The 15,417-nt window shown below is 36.8% G+C and overlaps 1 protein-coding gene across 7 annotated transcripts in view; it reads left to right on the top strand.

The window, feature by feature from the left end:
- Positions 1 to 15,144, top strand: part of SCUBE3 (signal peptide, CUB domain and EGF like domain containing 3) — a 107,544-nt gene extending 92,400 nt beyond the window's left edge. For 6 of the 7 annotated variants that reach the window (XM_087929559.1, XM_087929558.1, XM_087929556.1 and 3 more), the window contains 9 exons: positions 1,096 to 1,257; positions 2,013 to 2,216; positions 2,557 to 2,718; positions 3,630 to 3,797; positions 5,374 to 5,535; positions 5,775 to 5,972; positions 6,872 to 7,024; positions 8,748 to 8,827; positions 12,132 to 15,144. In XM_087929559.1, the coding sequence (XP_087785685.1) occupies positions 1,096 to 1,257; positions 2,013 to 2,216; positions 2,557 to 2,718; positions 3,630 to 3,797; positions 5,374 to 5,535; positions 5,775 to 5,972; positions 6,872 to 7,024; positions 8,748 to 8,827; positions 12,132 to 12,281 (1,439 nt within the window). In that variant the 3' untranslated portion in view covers positions 12,282 to 15,144. The remainder of the gene's footprint in view (positions 1 to 1,095; positions 1,258 to 2,012; positions 2,217 to 2,556; positions 2,719 to 3,629; positions 3,798 to 5,373; positions 5,536 to 5,774; positions 5,973 to 6,871; positions 7,025 to 8,747; positions 8,828 to 12,131) is intronic. The other variant, XM_087929560.1, reaches the window with a different exon arrangement.
- Positions 15,145 to 15,417: the final 273 nt, after the last annotated feature.

The raw sequence follows: 15,417 nt of genomic DNA, 5'->3' as shown, positions 1-15,417 counted from the left end.
ACACATTAATGCAGTGGTAGTCAACCTGGTCCCTACCGCCCACTAGTGGGCATTCCAGCTTTCATGGTGGGGGTAGGGGTTTTGTCCCCTACTTTATAAATCACCATTACTGTGGAACTGGTGGGCGGTTAGAGAAAATTTACTACTAACAGACATACAAAAGTGGGCGGTAGGTATAAAAAGGTTGACTACCCCTGCATTAATGCATACATAGTATAACATTGTTGGAAATGGAAATATGTTTTTAAATTGTTGAAAAATGTTTAATAAAATTTATTTAAAAAAATTTAAAAATACATAGTGCATACATAGTGCTCCTTCGATCTTCCAAACCATATAAGCAAATAAAGGAGCATTTGCAATTTAATTACTGTCAATAATGCCTAAACTGAGGTTTTCCACTTGTGGTTTATTTTATACTTTAACTTGGTAGAATTGGATATCTCAGTATTCGTTTCTACTTGTGAGAGGAGCAAAAAGAGGTGATTGATTTAAAAAAACTTGACAGCTTTAAGACTTGAGGACTTCATCTCCCAGAATTCCTGATTTTAAAAAGGAATTGATTGATTTAAAAAAACTTGACAGCATTAAGACTTGTGGATTTCAACTCCCAGAATTCCTTCGCATGTTAGTTCAGGAATTCTGGGAGCTGAAGTCCATAAGTCTTAAACTTACCAAGTTTGAAGAGCCTTGCAATACCCATTTATGGCTAAAGTCTTGTAAAACATTGTACCATCATAGGCTTTATGCTTTCTGTTTTATAATTAACTACATAAAGCACTAATTAAAAAGCAAAGGGAGAATGGGAGTAAGATTGAAGCTTGAGAAATCTAGATTTCTCTTACATGAGGTCTTGCTGAAATTAGTTTCAAATGCATGATTTAAATGGAAGGTGGTTGAGGGTTTCCTTCACCAACATATATTGGAGATGATCACTAGAGCTCTGGTGTCCATTAGATGCCTTCCTATGTCTGTTTAGTCCTTTCATCAGGGGAAGGAAGAGATATTTTGCTTAGTGTTTATAGAGGAATATGCTTGTGAAGGTTTTGAAAATATTGTATGCTCCTTAAAGAACACTGACATTGGTTCTACTAGGCGGGTCAGCCCCTTGCTCAGATTGCCAAGTGTCTTTTGTGAACCTAAAGTGTGATTCATCAAAGAAAGGCAAAGGACGTCGGGCTCGCAATTCTCCCAACAAAGAGGTTACTCGCATCACCCTGGAGTTTGAAGCTGAAATCAAACCTGAAGAGATCACAGGTAGAGTAAGTGACAGAAAAGACTGGGAAATGGGGAGGGTGAGTTGAAAATTCACTTGGCATCATCATCATCCAATAGTAGTGCATCTCTAGAGATGTAGATGCTTTTTTCACTATTTTCCTTTTTTTTTAAGGGCAGGTATTTTTTCTGAACAGGGACAGATCAGAAGCAGGAATCTTACCACAATTCAGCACAGACTATAACCCTTGTGATGAGTGGCATTTCATGACCAACAATCAAATCTTATTATTAATATTAGATCATTTTTAAAAAGGAAAACATCCTTTCCTTAGCAAACCTAAAATTATTTGCAGTCACTATCACTAACCATGTTGATAAAAGAACATGGGAAATATTTGTGTGTATCTAAACTGCTTCAGTCAAGGCAATGCTAAACAATACACAAAAGCAACAACCAATACAACAATAATAGTATTAAAATACAAATATTACCATTAAAGTATTGCACGATAATGTTGACATGTTATGTATTCTTTCTTCATAAACAGTAATTAACAAAATATATAAAGTCAAAACAGCCTGGATCAAAATAAACTACACAAGAACTGCATAGTTTAAGGAGATAATGTGTTTATATATGCATGCATTTGTAATCTGAAAAAACAAAATTTGAAACATTCATATTCAATATTACTGTGTAAAATCATATGAGGAAAGAATAAAAAATTCTCTTCAACATGACTTTCCTCATTCCACTGCTAAAAGGTGATTTAATCTCCTTCATTTATCTTTAGCTAGTTGCAACCTGAACTGTGTACGGCAGAAGATTGAGAAAAAACTGAAATTAGCTATCAAAGCCTTGAAGAAATCCATAAACCAGGAGCGATTCCTCATTCGTGTCTCAGGAATGGAATATGAGGTGGCCCGGAAGCTGAGCTTGTCTCCTGAGAGGCAGGAGAGTTGTGGGCCAGGACAGCAGAGGCTGGGATCCAAGTGTGGTAAGGGAAAAAGAAAAAAGAAAACACCTAAGGCAGTGGGGAGTGAGGAAGGGAAAAAAAATGAAGAGCCACTTGCAAATTAACTACAAGCCTTTAGTGCTACTGCTGCTAAAATACCCTTTTTTCACATCTATGGCAACTGCTTTTAACATCTATGGCAACTGCTTGTTCTTCTGAACGAGAGCTAGAGTTCTTTATGCTCGTTCTTTTAAAAGCTTAAGCTTTATTATGGTGCGCTAGGTACTGGGGCGGATAAGGTGCCTTCCCTTCAAAACAGAGAAGTGTTAACTTGAATATTGCCTTTTTACCTATGTCACTAGTACATTTGCCTCTCTCTTAGTTAGCTGCCTGCCAGGAACATACTACCATGGCCAGATGGAGCAGTGTGTCCTTTGCCCTCCAGGGACCTATCAGGAGAAAGAAGGCCAGCTCTCCTGTGACCTTTGCCCTGGGAGTGATGCTTATGGGCCTGCTGGAGCAACAAATATAAGCGCTTGCGCAGGTACAGACATGAGCTGCAGTAGACCCTAAGATTAGAACTGAAATTCAAGATCCTAATACTTGGGAGAATTTGTGTAACAGAAGTGCCAGGAAGAAGGATTGTTAGTGGCATTATCGCAATCCCAAGAGGTGCAGTAGCTCATCGGTCTAATGATGCTGGAGATGGTCTCTGGTCCAGCAGTTTGAGTCGAAATATGTCCCAAAAGCTTAGAATAACAGCTTTTACAGTTACTCAGCACTATTGGTATTGCAAACTTGCACAATACCTCAGTGTCACCTCAGAAGAACTCTCAAAGATAACTGTTAAATCATACATTTTGCTTTGTCTCCAGCAAAGTATCTTGCCCTGGAGTTGATAATGTGAAAAACTTAATTCACAAGAGTCTATAGTTGTTCATACTTTTTCACATGGTGTCCCGATTCTCTGAAAATGGACAGAAGAATAATTGTTGCCACTAGATGCCCCTAGAAGAATAACAGGGAGGCAAAATATGTTGTAGAAGGCAGAGCATCTTTCCTTTTATGTTTATGCTGTTTCAGTTTCTCATCATTCCTTTCAAATAATGAACGTATTGACAATGAAATAGTCAATAAAAGTGCTTGTGAAGCTGAGGCAGCCAAATAACTATTATCAGCTTAATAACTATTTTGTCCAAATCACATCCAGGATTTGGATAAAAAGCTCCGATAATGGCCTGTCTCTTTACACTGCCATTATCCTGATTCAGCGCTGAAGCATAGAATTGCCATAGGTATTTTCTCAGATGCTGGATGGCTCCCCTAGTCCTATTTATGGTTTCATATATTATAATGCCTCTTGCCTGCAGCTGATTCATCACATTACAAGCCAGATGCGGAGAGAATGAACTTCATTTAGTGCAATTCGTGTCTTTTTCTCCTAAATGGTCATAGGTCAATGCCCTCCTGGACAGTACTCTATAAATGGCTTTCAACCCTGCCAATTGTGTGTGCGTGGCACCTATCAGCCTGAAGCTGGCCGAGCGTTATGTTTCCATTGTGGTGGAGGGTTGACCACCAAGCATGATGGAGCTTTTTCCTTCCAGGATTGTGATACTAAAGGTATGCCTGTGACAGCATCAGACTTTAGTTTAATGTATTTATTTTTGGCTTAGTGTTGCTTCTGGATTCCTCCTCCAAGGTCATCTCCTTAGATCTCTACACCTTTCTGCATGGGGAATCTATGCCCTTCCTGGCTTTTGCAGGTGGCTAGATGGCACATGAGTGACTGGTTCCAGATGGTTATAATTTTTTTTTGAGGGAGGAGGTGTTTGGACCTGCTTTGAAGAAGGTGGTTGTGGACCCTTTTTGAAGAAGCTATTATGGAATTCAGCTGTATTTTGTTATCTATCTATCTATCTATCTATCTATCTATCTATCTATCTATCTATCTATCACTTTCAGTCTTGGAGATAGATATATTCAAGTCCATGGGCACTCCAATGTGAAATCCTACAGAGATCAGGGCTCTTCTCCATATTGTTTATTAACATATTTATTAAGTACATGAAACCACAGGGAGATATCACCCATAAATTTGGCATGAGGTGTCACCAGTAGGCTAATGACATTAAATTACCCATTGGGTTTCTGGGATGAGCCAGTGATGGCATGAAAGCCTTAAATTGGTGTTGGAAGCTGTGAGGATCTGGTGGAGCGAACAAGTCAAATTAAATCTTATCAATAAGGAGTTGCTAGTGGTCAATACACATCTTGGCAATTAAACCCAATAGTTATTCTACACAAGGTTGCGTTCCCCCCTGGTCTTTTTGGAATTTTGAATCTTGTCCAAATAGCAGGTGGAAATCTTTGCCAGGAGGACCATAGTGTTCCAGTTATATCAGTTATTATCTGGAGCAGAATGCCCTGGACTAATGCAATACATTTTACACAGAACTGCTTTTGCAGAAGATCTGGTAGAAGAAGCTAGTATAAAATGTATTAACTGCATTGGTTGCTAGTAGGTTTCTTGGCTTAATTTAAAGCAGTGGTTCTTACTTAAAAACCTTGGTGGAATAACACTGGCATATATTGGACAATGCTTGTTAGAATTAAAATAGCCTGTTCAGTCCCATCTTTGACAGAGACTCTTCTTTCTAAGGCAGCATCCCCCAAGCTTTTGAGTACCAGGAACTCGTTTGCGTGGGCCGATTGCTGACATGCTGCAGGCCAGTGCTGATCTACAAACCGGGGGTTAGATATGTGGACAAAATGATATGCTTTCTCTATAGGAGCTGTCACATTGTAGATATCTCCTATCCCCCATGCCATCTCCACATTTCTGTAATTCCTCAAACAAGTTCAATATTTTATATCATTGCAGTAGCTGACAGGTTGTAAACATCTATTTACAGGGGTATATTACTTTTCTGATACTAAATTTGAACTAGTTATTCATTATTATGTTTTTTTTTCCTCCTTTGGTATGGCGTTGTATGCATCCCAGAGTCCTTTAGATTTCAGGTACTGTAACTGTAAGTACTAAAGAATGAAGAAAATGAGAGAAAAAGAAGGCATTCTGTTACTGTATTGCATTTACTGTTGAAAATGACTTTTTATTTAAAAATATGCTTATCCAATTAATGCTTTTTCTATTATATTTAAACTGATTTTTAATTTTTTTTGGTTTAATTTTCAGTTCAATGCTCTCCAGGCCATTATTACAACACCAGTGTCCATCGCTGCATTCGTTGTGTAATAGGCACTTATCAGCCAGACTTCCGTCAAAACTATTGTATTGCATGCCCTGGGAATACTACGACAGACTTTGATGGCTCAACTTCTGTGTCACAGTGCAAAAGTATGCTTTGTCTTGCAAGAGTTGTGTAGACTTTGGAAGAACAAAATAAGAGTTAATTTGTATAGATGTGACTATCTGAAATTATCTGTTTTCTTGATTTTCTATTTTTGTGTATGTTACACAAAACAACCCACACCCACACCTACTTGCTTATATTACACTCACAAGGCAGTGCTGCAATCTCCTTTGACCACCAGTTTCTCAGCTGACATCCCGGTATGTTTTATGTTTTCTTGCAGACCGTCAATGTGGTGGGGAACTGGGGGAGTACACTGGCTATATTGAGTCTCCCAATTACCCTGGAAACTATCCTGCAAATGTGGAATGCACTTGGAACATCAATCCACCTCCAAAGCGCAAGATTTTGATTGTGGTGCCTGAAATCTTCCTGCCATCAGAGGATGAATGTGGGGATGTCCTGGTGATGCGGAAAAACTGTAGGTAACCCAATGCTTCATTGGGACCATACAGAAGATAGCTTTACAGGATCAGCAGATCCCTGTTGAAGGTGTAGATATAGTGCCACCCTCCTTCATCTTCACTGGAGAGGAAGTAATGAGCAAATGAATAGTTGATTCTTCTAGCATGTCCTAACCTTAGGTCTTCAGTCTCTACATTGAAACTGATGCCTTCCAGATACTGGTAGTCAGGGTCTGGGTTTTTTTTTTTCTGGAATGGAATATACTCTGTGTTAAACTGAGAATATAATGACATTTTAAAAAAGCATATTTCAGAGCAATCCATGAGTATAAGAAGATTTACTAATTGTCATTGTTACTCAGAAAGCCTGTATCCTTCAAGCAAATTATTGTGGGAGTTTCAAAGTGCTGCATGTTCAGAAGTTTTCAAACAAGATCTTTATTGTGTAGTACTTGTCCTTTGTTAATAAAATTCTATACAAAATTGACAGATGAACTTTGATTTGTAATCTTCTTGTCCCCTTCCATCATTTTTCTCCCCCAGAAAAATCTGTTAAAATGGGAATGACAAAGCCACTATACCATATTGTGTTTGCATGAAGGGCAGTTTGCTGTTGTACTAAAAATATACATACCCAAATTTGAAAGTTTGAGGTATTAAATCCCCCCAAATGTCCTCAGGTGAATGGGTCTGCCCTTATTTCAGATCTAAATAGCCTTTTAAAAATTTCAACTAAAGGTGGTACAACTTGGTTAAGATATGCTTCCTTTAAAAAAAACCCTGGAATTCAAACATAACTTCCCTTTCATCTCTCATATCTTCCTTCATCCCTGAAGATGTTTTAATGCTTAATGTTTAATGGTGTAAGAACTGTATGATTATAAAGTGTATGAACATGATCTGCTTTCTTTTATAGCATCTCCATCCTCCATCACAACCTATGAGACATGCCAGACGTATGAGAGGCCTATTGCATTCACTGCAAGGTCCAGAAAATTATGGATTAACTTTAAAACCAGTGAAGCTAACAGTGCCAGAGGCTTCCAAATTCCTTATGTCACATATGATGGTAAGTATGAGGAAGTTATAGAGCTAAGCTAGGAAGTCTGATCTTTGCAACATATAAGTACCTTGTGGACTTATGCTTCCTAGTACTTCTGATTTCATTTGGCCCCAGGCCTTGATGTTATGCATGGATATCTGAAAAACTTTCACACATACCCACACACGTCCAAATAGCATATACATTTAAATCTAAAGCCTTTGCAGTATTCATGCAACATGCATGGGTACTGGAAAGCAGGGGTGTCAAACTCAATTTCATTGAGGGCTATGGTTGACCTCGGGGGGCCATGGGCCATGGCTGACTGGGTGGGTGTGGCTGACTAGGTGGGCATGGCCAGCTTGATGCCACTCCCCAAACTGCTGGCATGTTTCCTGTTCGCATTGAGCAGACTGGCCGGAGCTACATTGGCCTGATCTTTCTCTTCGTACCAGGTAGACCGGGCTGAAGCTTCACTGGCATGATCTTTCCTCTCTGCATTGAGTAAACCAGGCCAAACCAATGCGAGTAGACTGGGATGGCCCTGCCTGCTGGATCCAACCACATTGCGGGGCGGATTCGGCCCACAGGCCTTGAGTTTGACACCCCTGCTGGAAAGCATGGGTGACAAAATGCAATTCTCCAAATAAGATTTATGGCAGTAAGATACTATTTCAAATATATAAAAAAGTTGAGTGCTTCAGACCAATATATTAATGTAATTAATGAAATTGAGTATTCTTTTAGTCTTTTAATATCTGGAGGTGGGGAGTGAGAGGTATTAATCATAAAAGTAAACAAAGCCAAGATCTTTCGCCTTCCTTTTAATTTTTAAAAATTTTTGTATGTCTTTCAGAAAATCATAAATATACAATACTATAATTTTCTTGAATTGTAACAGCCATATGGCAGAGTCTTCAATTGAAGTTCTTGGAGTAAACAATACAATATCAAGCTTCCCTCTATTTCTAAATATCTAATTAAACATGTATTATATATTTTTTTTAATTAGATTTATTGTTTTAAATGAAATTTTATATTCTGTAAGATGCTTTGAGTCGCCATGTGCGAATAGGCGGCAATATAAATTCAACAAATAAATAAAGTCACTTTCTCTTTCTTATAACAATGATTTACTGTGAAATGAGTTTCCAAATCTTGCACAGCATATAGAAGATTTTGTCCAGGATATGTTTCCAATCCAGTTCTTCAGGTCTTTCAATGTGCACCTATTTCTACTCTAATTTATTCTGCGCACTTTGCTGCCTGTCGTTCTTTTCTTTAACCTTTCCCAGCGTTATAGATTTCTCAAGAGAGCTAAATCTTCCAATAATGTATTCAAAATATAATTTCAGACTGCTCACTTCTCCATGAGTGAAAACTCTGGATGATCTGTTGTTTACCTGGCAAGGCAAGGTCTCAGGACTTTTTTTTGCAACTCCAAAGTTTAAAAGGACAATACTCTTTCTATTCTTCACAGTCCAATGTGCTTCCATAGGGAAGTGTCATAGGGAAAACCATTGCTATATCATGTCATCTGAATATCTTTTCCTCATTGCTACTCTACAAACCGCTAGTTAGAGGTGTATTTCTTTATTCCCCCTTCCCTCCAAATTCCTTGAGGCAACCTGGGAGATTATCAAAATCTTTTTATGATGCATATACAGTATGTGTACATTGCACTTGAAATAAATTTACTGCCTGCTTTTGTTTCCTCATATCTTCCTGACCATTTTACCCAATAATGCAGAGGATTATGAGCAGCTGGTGGAAGACATTGTCCGAGATGGCAGACTCTATGCATCTGAAAATCATCAGGAAATATTGAAGGTAAGGCTATTTTTTATATTACTGAATAAGGATTTCAGTCATTGGTATCCTTTAGCATCTATATACTTATGTACATTGTTTTCTTTCTTTTTTTTAAACAAAAGTTTTATTGTTTTTTAAGACAAACATAGACAAACACAACATAAAAACATCAGGCCATCTTCCATATATATACATACAGTGTGTTGGTTGGTTTACAAATTGTTTTGTGCTTCCACTTCATAGTCTTCACTTATAATTACATTGTATATGTTCTTGTATTGTCAATCAAATATTCCAAAATACATTAATATCATTGTTAATCAATCATTTGACTATACTATTATTCATTCATGTTTTACAAGGTAATCCATATTTTACTTAATTTGTTTTATAGCAGTTCATATTATCATCTCAAATCTATCCTATAATCATTTTGTAGATATAATAAAAATAATACATCTTTATATATTCATTATATTCTAAAAATCTACATATTTCATTACCATGTTTTATTGTCTAACCATTGGTAGAATAGATCCCAAATCTTATAAAATTGTTTATCTTCTTGTTCTCTGATTTCAAATGTTAAACTACTCATTTTAGCACATTCCAATATTTTCTTAATAACTTCCTCCTGTGTTGGTATTTTCTCATTTTTCCAATTTTTGGCAAATACAATCCTAGCCGCTGTTAATACATTTACAATCAAATATTTCAATTCCTTACTGTATATTTCAGGTAAAATTCCCAATAAAAATACCTCTGGTTTCAAGTCTATATGTTTTTTTGTCATTTTTTCCAACCATGTGTGGATTTTAGTCCAATATTTTTTAGCATCCGCGCACGTCCACCACATATGGTAATATGAGCCAGGTATCTGATGACATTTCCAACATTTTTCAGATTTGTTCTTGAATATTCTTGCTATTCTTGTTGGGGGAAAATGCCACCTGTAAAATATCTTATACAAATTTTCTTTATATGCTGTTGACATTGTCATTTTATAATTTTGAGACCACAATTTTTGCCATTTCTCTAGATCAATCCCATATCCAAAATTCTTCCCCCAAGCAATCATTGTTTCTTTGATTTGTTCTTCTAGTTTAATTTCTAATAAATATCCATACAATTTTTTAATCACCTTTTTATCAGTACCTGTCAAAATCTTATCAAAATCAGTCAATTTGTCATAGAAACCTTCTGTTTTAGAACCTTTATGATACCTTGAATGTATTTGCGCATATGAAAACCAATTCATCTTTATACCTTGTTCCTTTAGTTTTTGCATGGATTTAAGTTCACCCTTTTCATTCAACATTTCACTATATCTGGTTTTACCTTTTTGTATATTATAAGAGAATGCTTCAATAGTCGATAGCCAGATTGGAATTTTCAAATAACATTGCCTTTTAGTCTTCTCCCAGTTTAACCACAGAGACTCCTGTATATAACGTCTTCTAAAATACCCCTGTGTTTTAGTTCCTTTATACCATGGAAAAGCATGGTAACACAAACAACAAAGGTGACAGTGGGCACCCTTGTCTTGTTCCTTTTCTTCTATCAATAGAGTCCGTTAAATCTCCCTCGATCATTACCTTTGCCGTTTGCTTATGATATATAGCTTCTATTGCTTGAATAATTTTTTTACCAAAGCCCATCTGTTCCAGTTGTAATAACATAAATCGCCAATTCACATTGTCAAATGCCTTCTGCGCATCTAAAAATATCAAAGCCATTTGTTTTTCAGGGTGTCCTCGTAGTATTCCAAAGTGTCCAAGATTACTCTCATATTGTCTTTAATTTGTCTCTTTGGCAGAAATCCATTTTGATCAGGATGGATAAAGTTATTTAGGTATTTTTTGAGTCTTTCTGCCAGTATTGAAGCAAAAAATTTATAATCTGCGTTTAGTAAGGAAGTAGGTCTATAGTTCTTGATTTGTACTGGGTCAGCGTCCTCTTTTGGGACAAGCTTATGTGCATTGTTTTCTATACATTTCAGATTTAAAACATATCTGAAAGTGAGTCTAATGTTTGTTTGTTTTATTAAAGAACTTAGAGAAATCCTTGTAATGTGAGGAGAAATATAAACTGTTAACATAAAAGCCCAAAAGCATTTTGCTGAGTATACTTTTTAGAAAATGGCTTTCAGTTAGTCTTCCCCATACCTCTTTTTTCAGATACAGCTGTAGAAGTTTTGAATGCAAATTCACATTAAATTGTGTGAGAAGGGGCCTTAATGATTTCCTTCCTGCTCCAGCTTTTTGCCAGAAATTGTTCCTTCCCATTTGTGGAAATAGTAGCTTGAGTAATTGAAGAAGTTATAGAAATACCTCTGTTTTTACTTAATTTAAAATATAACAGAAGGTACACTTGTAATAATGGCATTGCACTTATGCTTAACATATGTAGCTGACTCCCCGCCCCCCCCGCCCCCCAATAGTATACTAGTGGAAAAACATAAGGTTGGGGGATATGACAATTTGTCTCCTTACATACAGTTTGAAACTGAGCTACATTTTTCAAACAGAATGAAAATGCTTTCCATTCAGAATGAAAATATTTTCTTTCTGAAAACTTATCATTCAGCTATGCATTTCAAGCTTATCACCAGAGCTCAGGATTGGGGAGTGTATATATCTGCGTTTAGAATGACTTTACAAAGCTTTCATGGAGATCAGTTAATATATAATTCAAATAATTATTCATTTTGCAGGATTTTCTCCATACTGATGGATGTGGAGAAAAAGAAATACATTGAGAAAAATTGAAAAAGTAGGGAGCAAATTAATTTTGTATTCTTGGACCTCACAGAAACTCTGTATATGTTCCCCTAAGCTGGCTACCATTTGTAAAATATACAGCAGCACAGCAAGTCACAAAGCTTCAAAAACCAGTCCATTGCTGCCTCATCAAAATAATTATAAGAATGACCCCTGAATTAATTTATTAATACTAACAGATATAGGGACAACCTATGTGTTACACAGGAACAGATGGAGCCGATTATCTTCCATATTTCTGCCCAATAATATGTTATTAAAGAAATGTGTGCCATAGTATCATATAGTGTTGTAACTCACTATAACGTACCCTATGGGTTCAGATGGATTTCGTGGATTTTCTTGCTGCTTGGTTTGGAATGATTTGATGCATTTAAAATAATCTGTTGGATTAGTGATTCCACTATTGATTCCATTCTCAACCTTGCTAGTTATATAACAAAGATAGTACCAGTTAGACTGGCTATCTGTTTGTCAAAGATTCTATGGACGATTACAATTCTTTTGGTTACATCTAAAGTTGCCATTTGTTTCCCTTGCAGGACAAGAAGTTAATCAAGGCTTTCTTTGATGTGTTAGCTCATCCACAAAACTACTTTAAATACACAGAAAAACATAAGGAAATGCTGCCACGCTCTTTCATCAAACTCCTCCGCTCCAAAGTTTCAAGTTTTCTTAGACCTTACAAATAGCCTCATATTTTCACCAACCTTCCAGGTTTCTCGACTGCCAAGAAAACTTTTTTTCTTATGCTTATTGTTACTTTTCAGTGAATTTTTTCTACAAATAGAAACCCGCCATCTTCACTATACAGATGCATCTAATACTTGGTCATTCCTTGGCTTTTCTTCAAATCAAATTTACTGATGATTTGGCCATGGAAGGAACAGCTGGTCACAAGGAACTAAATCCCCTCCCTTGTGTTTCCATACTGAAGTCTCAGCCTGTTGAAGTCATCCATCTCAGTAAGTGACACGCTCTTCAGGAAAGTCCTCTGCTGGGACCCATATCTCCCAGTCAGTTCAGCTTTCTCACATATATGCCATTATGTGTGTCCCTTGTGCTGCCAGGCAGCTGCTAAAGAGGCTGCTTGGGTACATTCCTCTGCATGAACTGTTTCTAAAAAGAAGTACTTCCGCTAACATAAGATGCCTCTGCTTCTGGGACACCAATGGAATGGGAAGACTCTGAGCAACTGCTAAGCAATGGAATGGATCCAACTGAACACTTTTGTAAAGAACTGAGAGCAATGGACACCTGGAATGTGGAAGGTTCTGCCTTATTTATCAGACTCTTGTCTTTTTCATTGAAAAATGAATCAAGCAGTCTTGCAGAGAGTATCAAGCAAGATACATGGTGGAGGGGATACAATGGATATAGATCATACAATAAAAAGCTGTATCACAGAAATGTGAAAGGAAATTGCCCTTGTTGGGAATGGCAAGTGTGGTGACTAGAAGAGCATCATTTCATGATGGATTTTGGTGTTGAAAGCCTTGCCTAACCGCCTATTCATACAGAATAATGTCTGGAAAGGGAGAGGGGATCAGAAGTTAGTGAAAAGTGAGATTTTCTGATATTATTTTCCCCCACAGACATTTAATGTGCTGAGAGATCAGACTTCTTGTAAGCTCTGCCAAAGAGTAACTCAGTGATAAGAAAGCAAGTGGTGTGAAGGGCAGGAGTAAGTGAATGTGCACTAGGATGATGCTCTCTTTTCTACCTTTTTCATATTATTAAGTGCAATCATTTTGAGTTGTCTTTATATTATTTAGAGGGTTTTTTTCCTACTAGAAACTACAATATTTATACCTGCCTGAGAAAAGAGGATAAGTGTGTACAAGAAACAGAAAAGAATCCAAACATGGAATTGGGAAATGATGACTAAATGTAACTACATTTTCAGCTCTTGGAATTTTTTCTTCTTCACTGCAGTAAACTCTAACATAATTCCTGAAGATAGAGTTTGTGTATGTGAAAATATGCTTTGATAACAAGCAGCTCCTAAAAGTCAGTTCAGTTCAAATATTATCAAAGGCATCTTTAAAGAATATATCAAGAATCATATACTGGAATATGAAATATAAAATTCTTTTGACACATTCACCATGCATCTCACTCTTTCTGAAATTTAGCTTTGTACAGGTAGAAGAATGTTTGGGTCTAACATATTATTCAGATATCACTAGTTTCTCTTTCTGATGCTTCAATAAGCTGCAGGGTCTGTAAAAGAGTCTTGGGTCCTTTGGGAAGCCATACCTTTTAACTCAAAGGATTCCCCTCCCTTTCCTAATTAAAAAATGTAACTATGGATTCTTGGTGAGGAGGGAGATGTTTTCTGCACCTACTCAGAGGTACTCTTGTTTTCTCATGCTACAAAGCTGAATCCTGCATTGAATTTTTAGAGTAGTTCTTGTTGATATGAAATCATGACGAGTGTTTCTTCCTTGTCCATTTCAAATTACATAAACTGACAGGGCAAGCTACCCTATATAAAAAGAGAGCAAAACCCACTCCCTTCTAGCACTGAGGGTGGAATGTCTGCCAGCAAACAACCAGGCTCAGAGACATTAAGGTCTCCACAGTTACACAAACTGTCAGTCAAGCACTGATTCATATTCAACTGTAAATGCTAATGTTGAAAAGCATTCTTAAGTTTAAATTAGCAATCGGAATTAGGGAAAGTGGTATGCAATTATAATCAGTTCATATACAATACTTCAATTTTCACTAGTATTACATGGTTTTCTACTTCTTATTTTTAACATGATCCAGAATCAAGAAATAGTTCTATCAAATTCACAACATTTCAGCCATGAAACAGAATGTAGTGAAACCACCAGCTGAAGGGAAAGGGGCCCTGCCAGAGGGAATAAAGAGACATTCCATCTTGGGGAGAGGGGAGGAGAGAAGGAAACATTAGATCTATATCTGTCATTTCCCAAGGGAAGGCAGACAATCTGGCGCAAGACAATTATAATATAGGTGATGAACAATAAAATATCTGCTTGGGCCTATCCACAATTGCTTCTGGTTGCGTGCACCCGACACAGAAGTGGTTTCAATGTAAACACAGTTGTAGTATTTTAGTAGGTGAGATTCCATTATTATAAATGCTAATTGGATGCAACCTTTTCTTGAACTTACAAGCATTTATTTCTTTAATGGAAGCCATTAGGTCAGAAATAAACACTCAAGTCAGTTATTTACTTCAGATAAAGATAATGGAGACATAACCAGAAATGGGGGACAGCTTTGAGAAGGAAAACTGTGTGTTGATTTTGCTTTGGATTCTACCTGGTTTCTGTTACGAAATCTATTTTGCCTGTTATCAATATGTAAAAAGTAAAAAAAAATTGACAAGTGGAAAAGTCCATCTCAATAGGAACTATAACCAGATATAAGCAATAAAGCTAAATTATTTATAGTTGCTGTGCCATATGCCATCATCCAGTATCCCTTGAAAAATAATGAAAAAGGTGTAGTTCATAAAGTTATTTGCACTTGATGAAAGAAATTGTATCTGATTTGTTACAAATAAAAGTTTGCATTTCATATTGCCCATTTAAATTATTAAATGGAATTTCTTGGTGTTTCATTGATTGTCCAGATCCCCCCCCCCCCCATTGCTTGTAAAATGACTAATGCATATTTGTTGCTGCTTGAAGTTCTGTTTCTCTCTTTTTGTTCCTTTTTCTCTTTGGAAATCAGCCAATTTTTTTACACTAGACAGATTGTTGTCACCAACAATTATGGGTTCCAAAGCCTGGACATAGTATTTGCACTGTGAAATGCATATTATTGCCTGTTATGCATTTCTCCTAAAAA

The sequence above is a fragment of the Pseudonaja textilis genome, chromosome 3, assembly GCF_049901715.1.
Source record: "Pseudonaja textilis isolate UNSWEBS1 chromosome 3, rPseTex1.2, whole genome shotgun sequence".
In the NCBI taxonomy this organism is placed as follows: Eukaryota; Metazoa; Chordata; class Lepidosauria; order Squamata; family Elapidae; genus Pseudonaja; species Pseudonaja textilis.
This window is presented reverse-complemented; position numbering and strand designations above follow the sequence as displayed.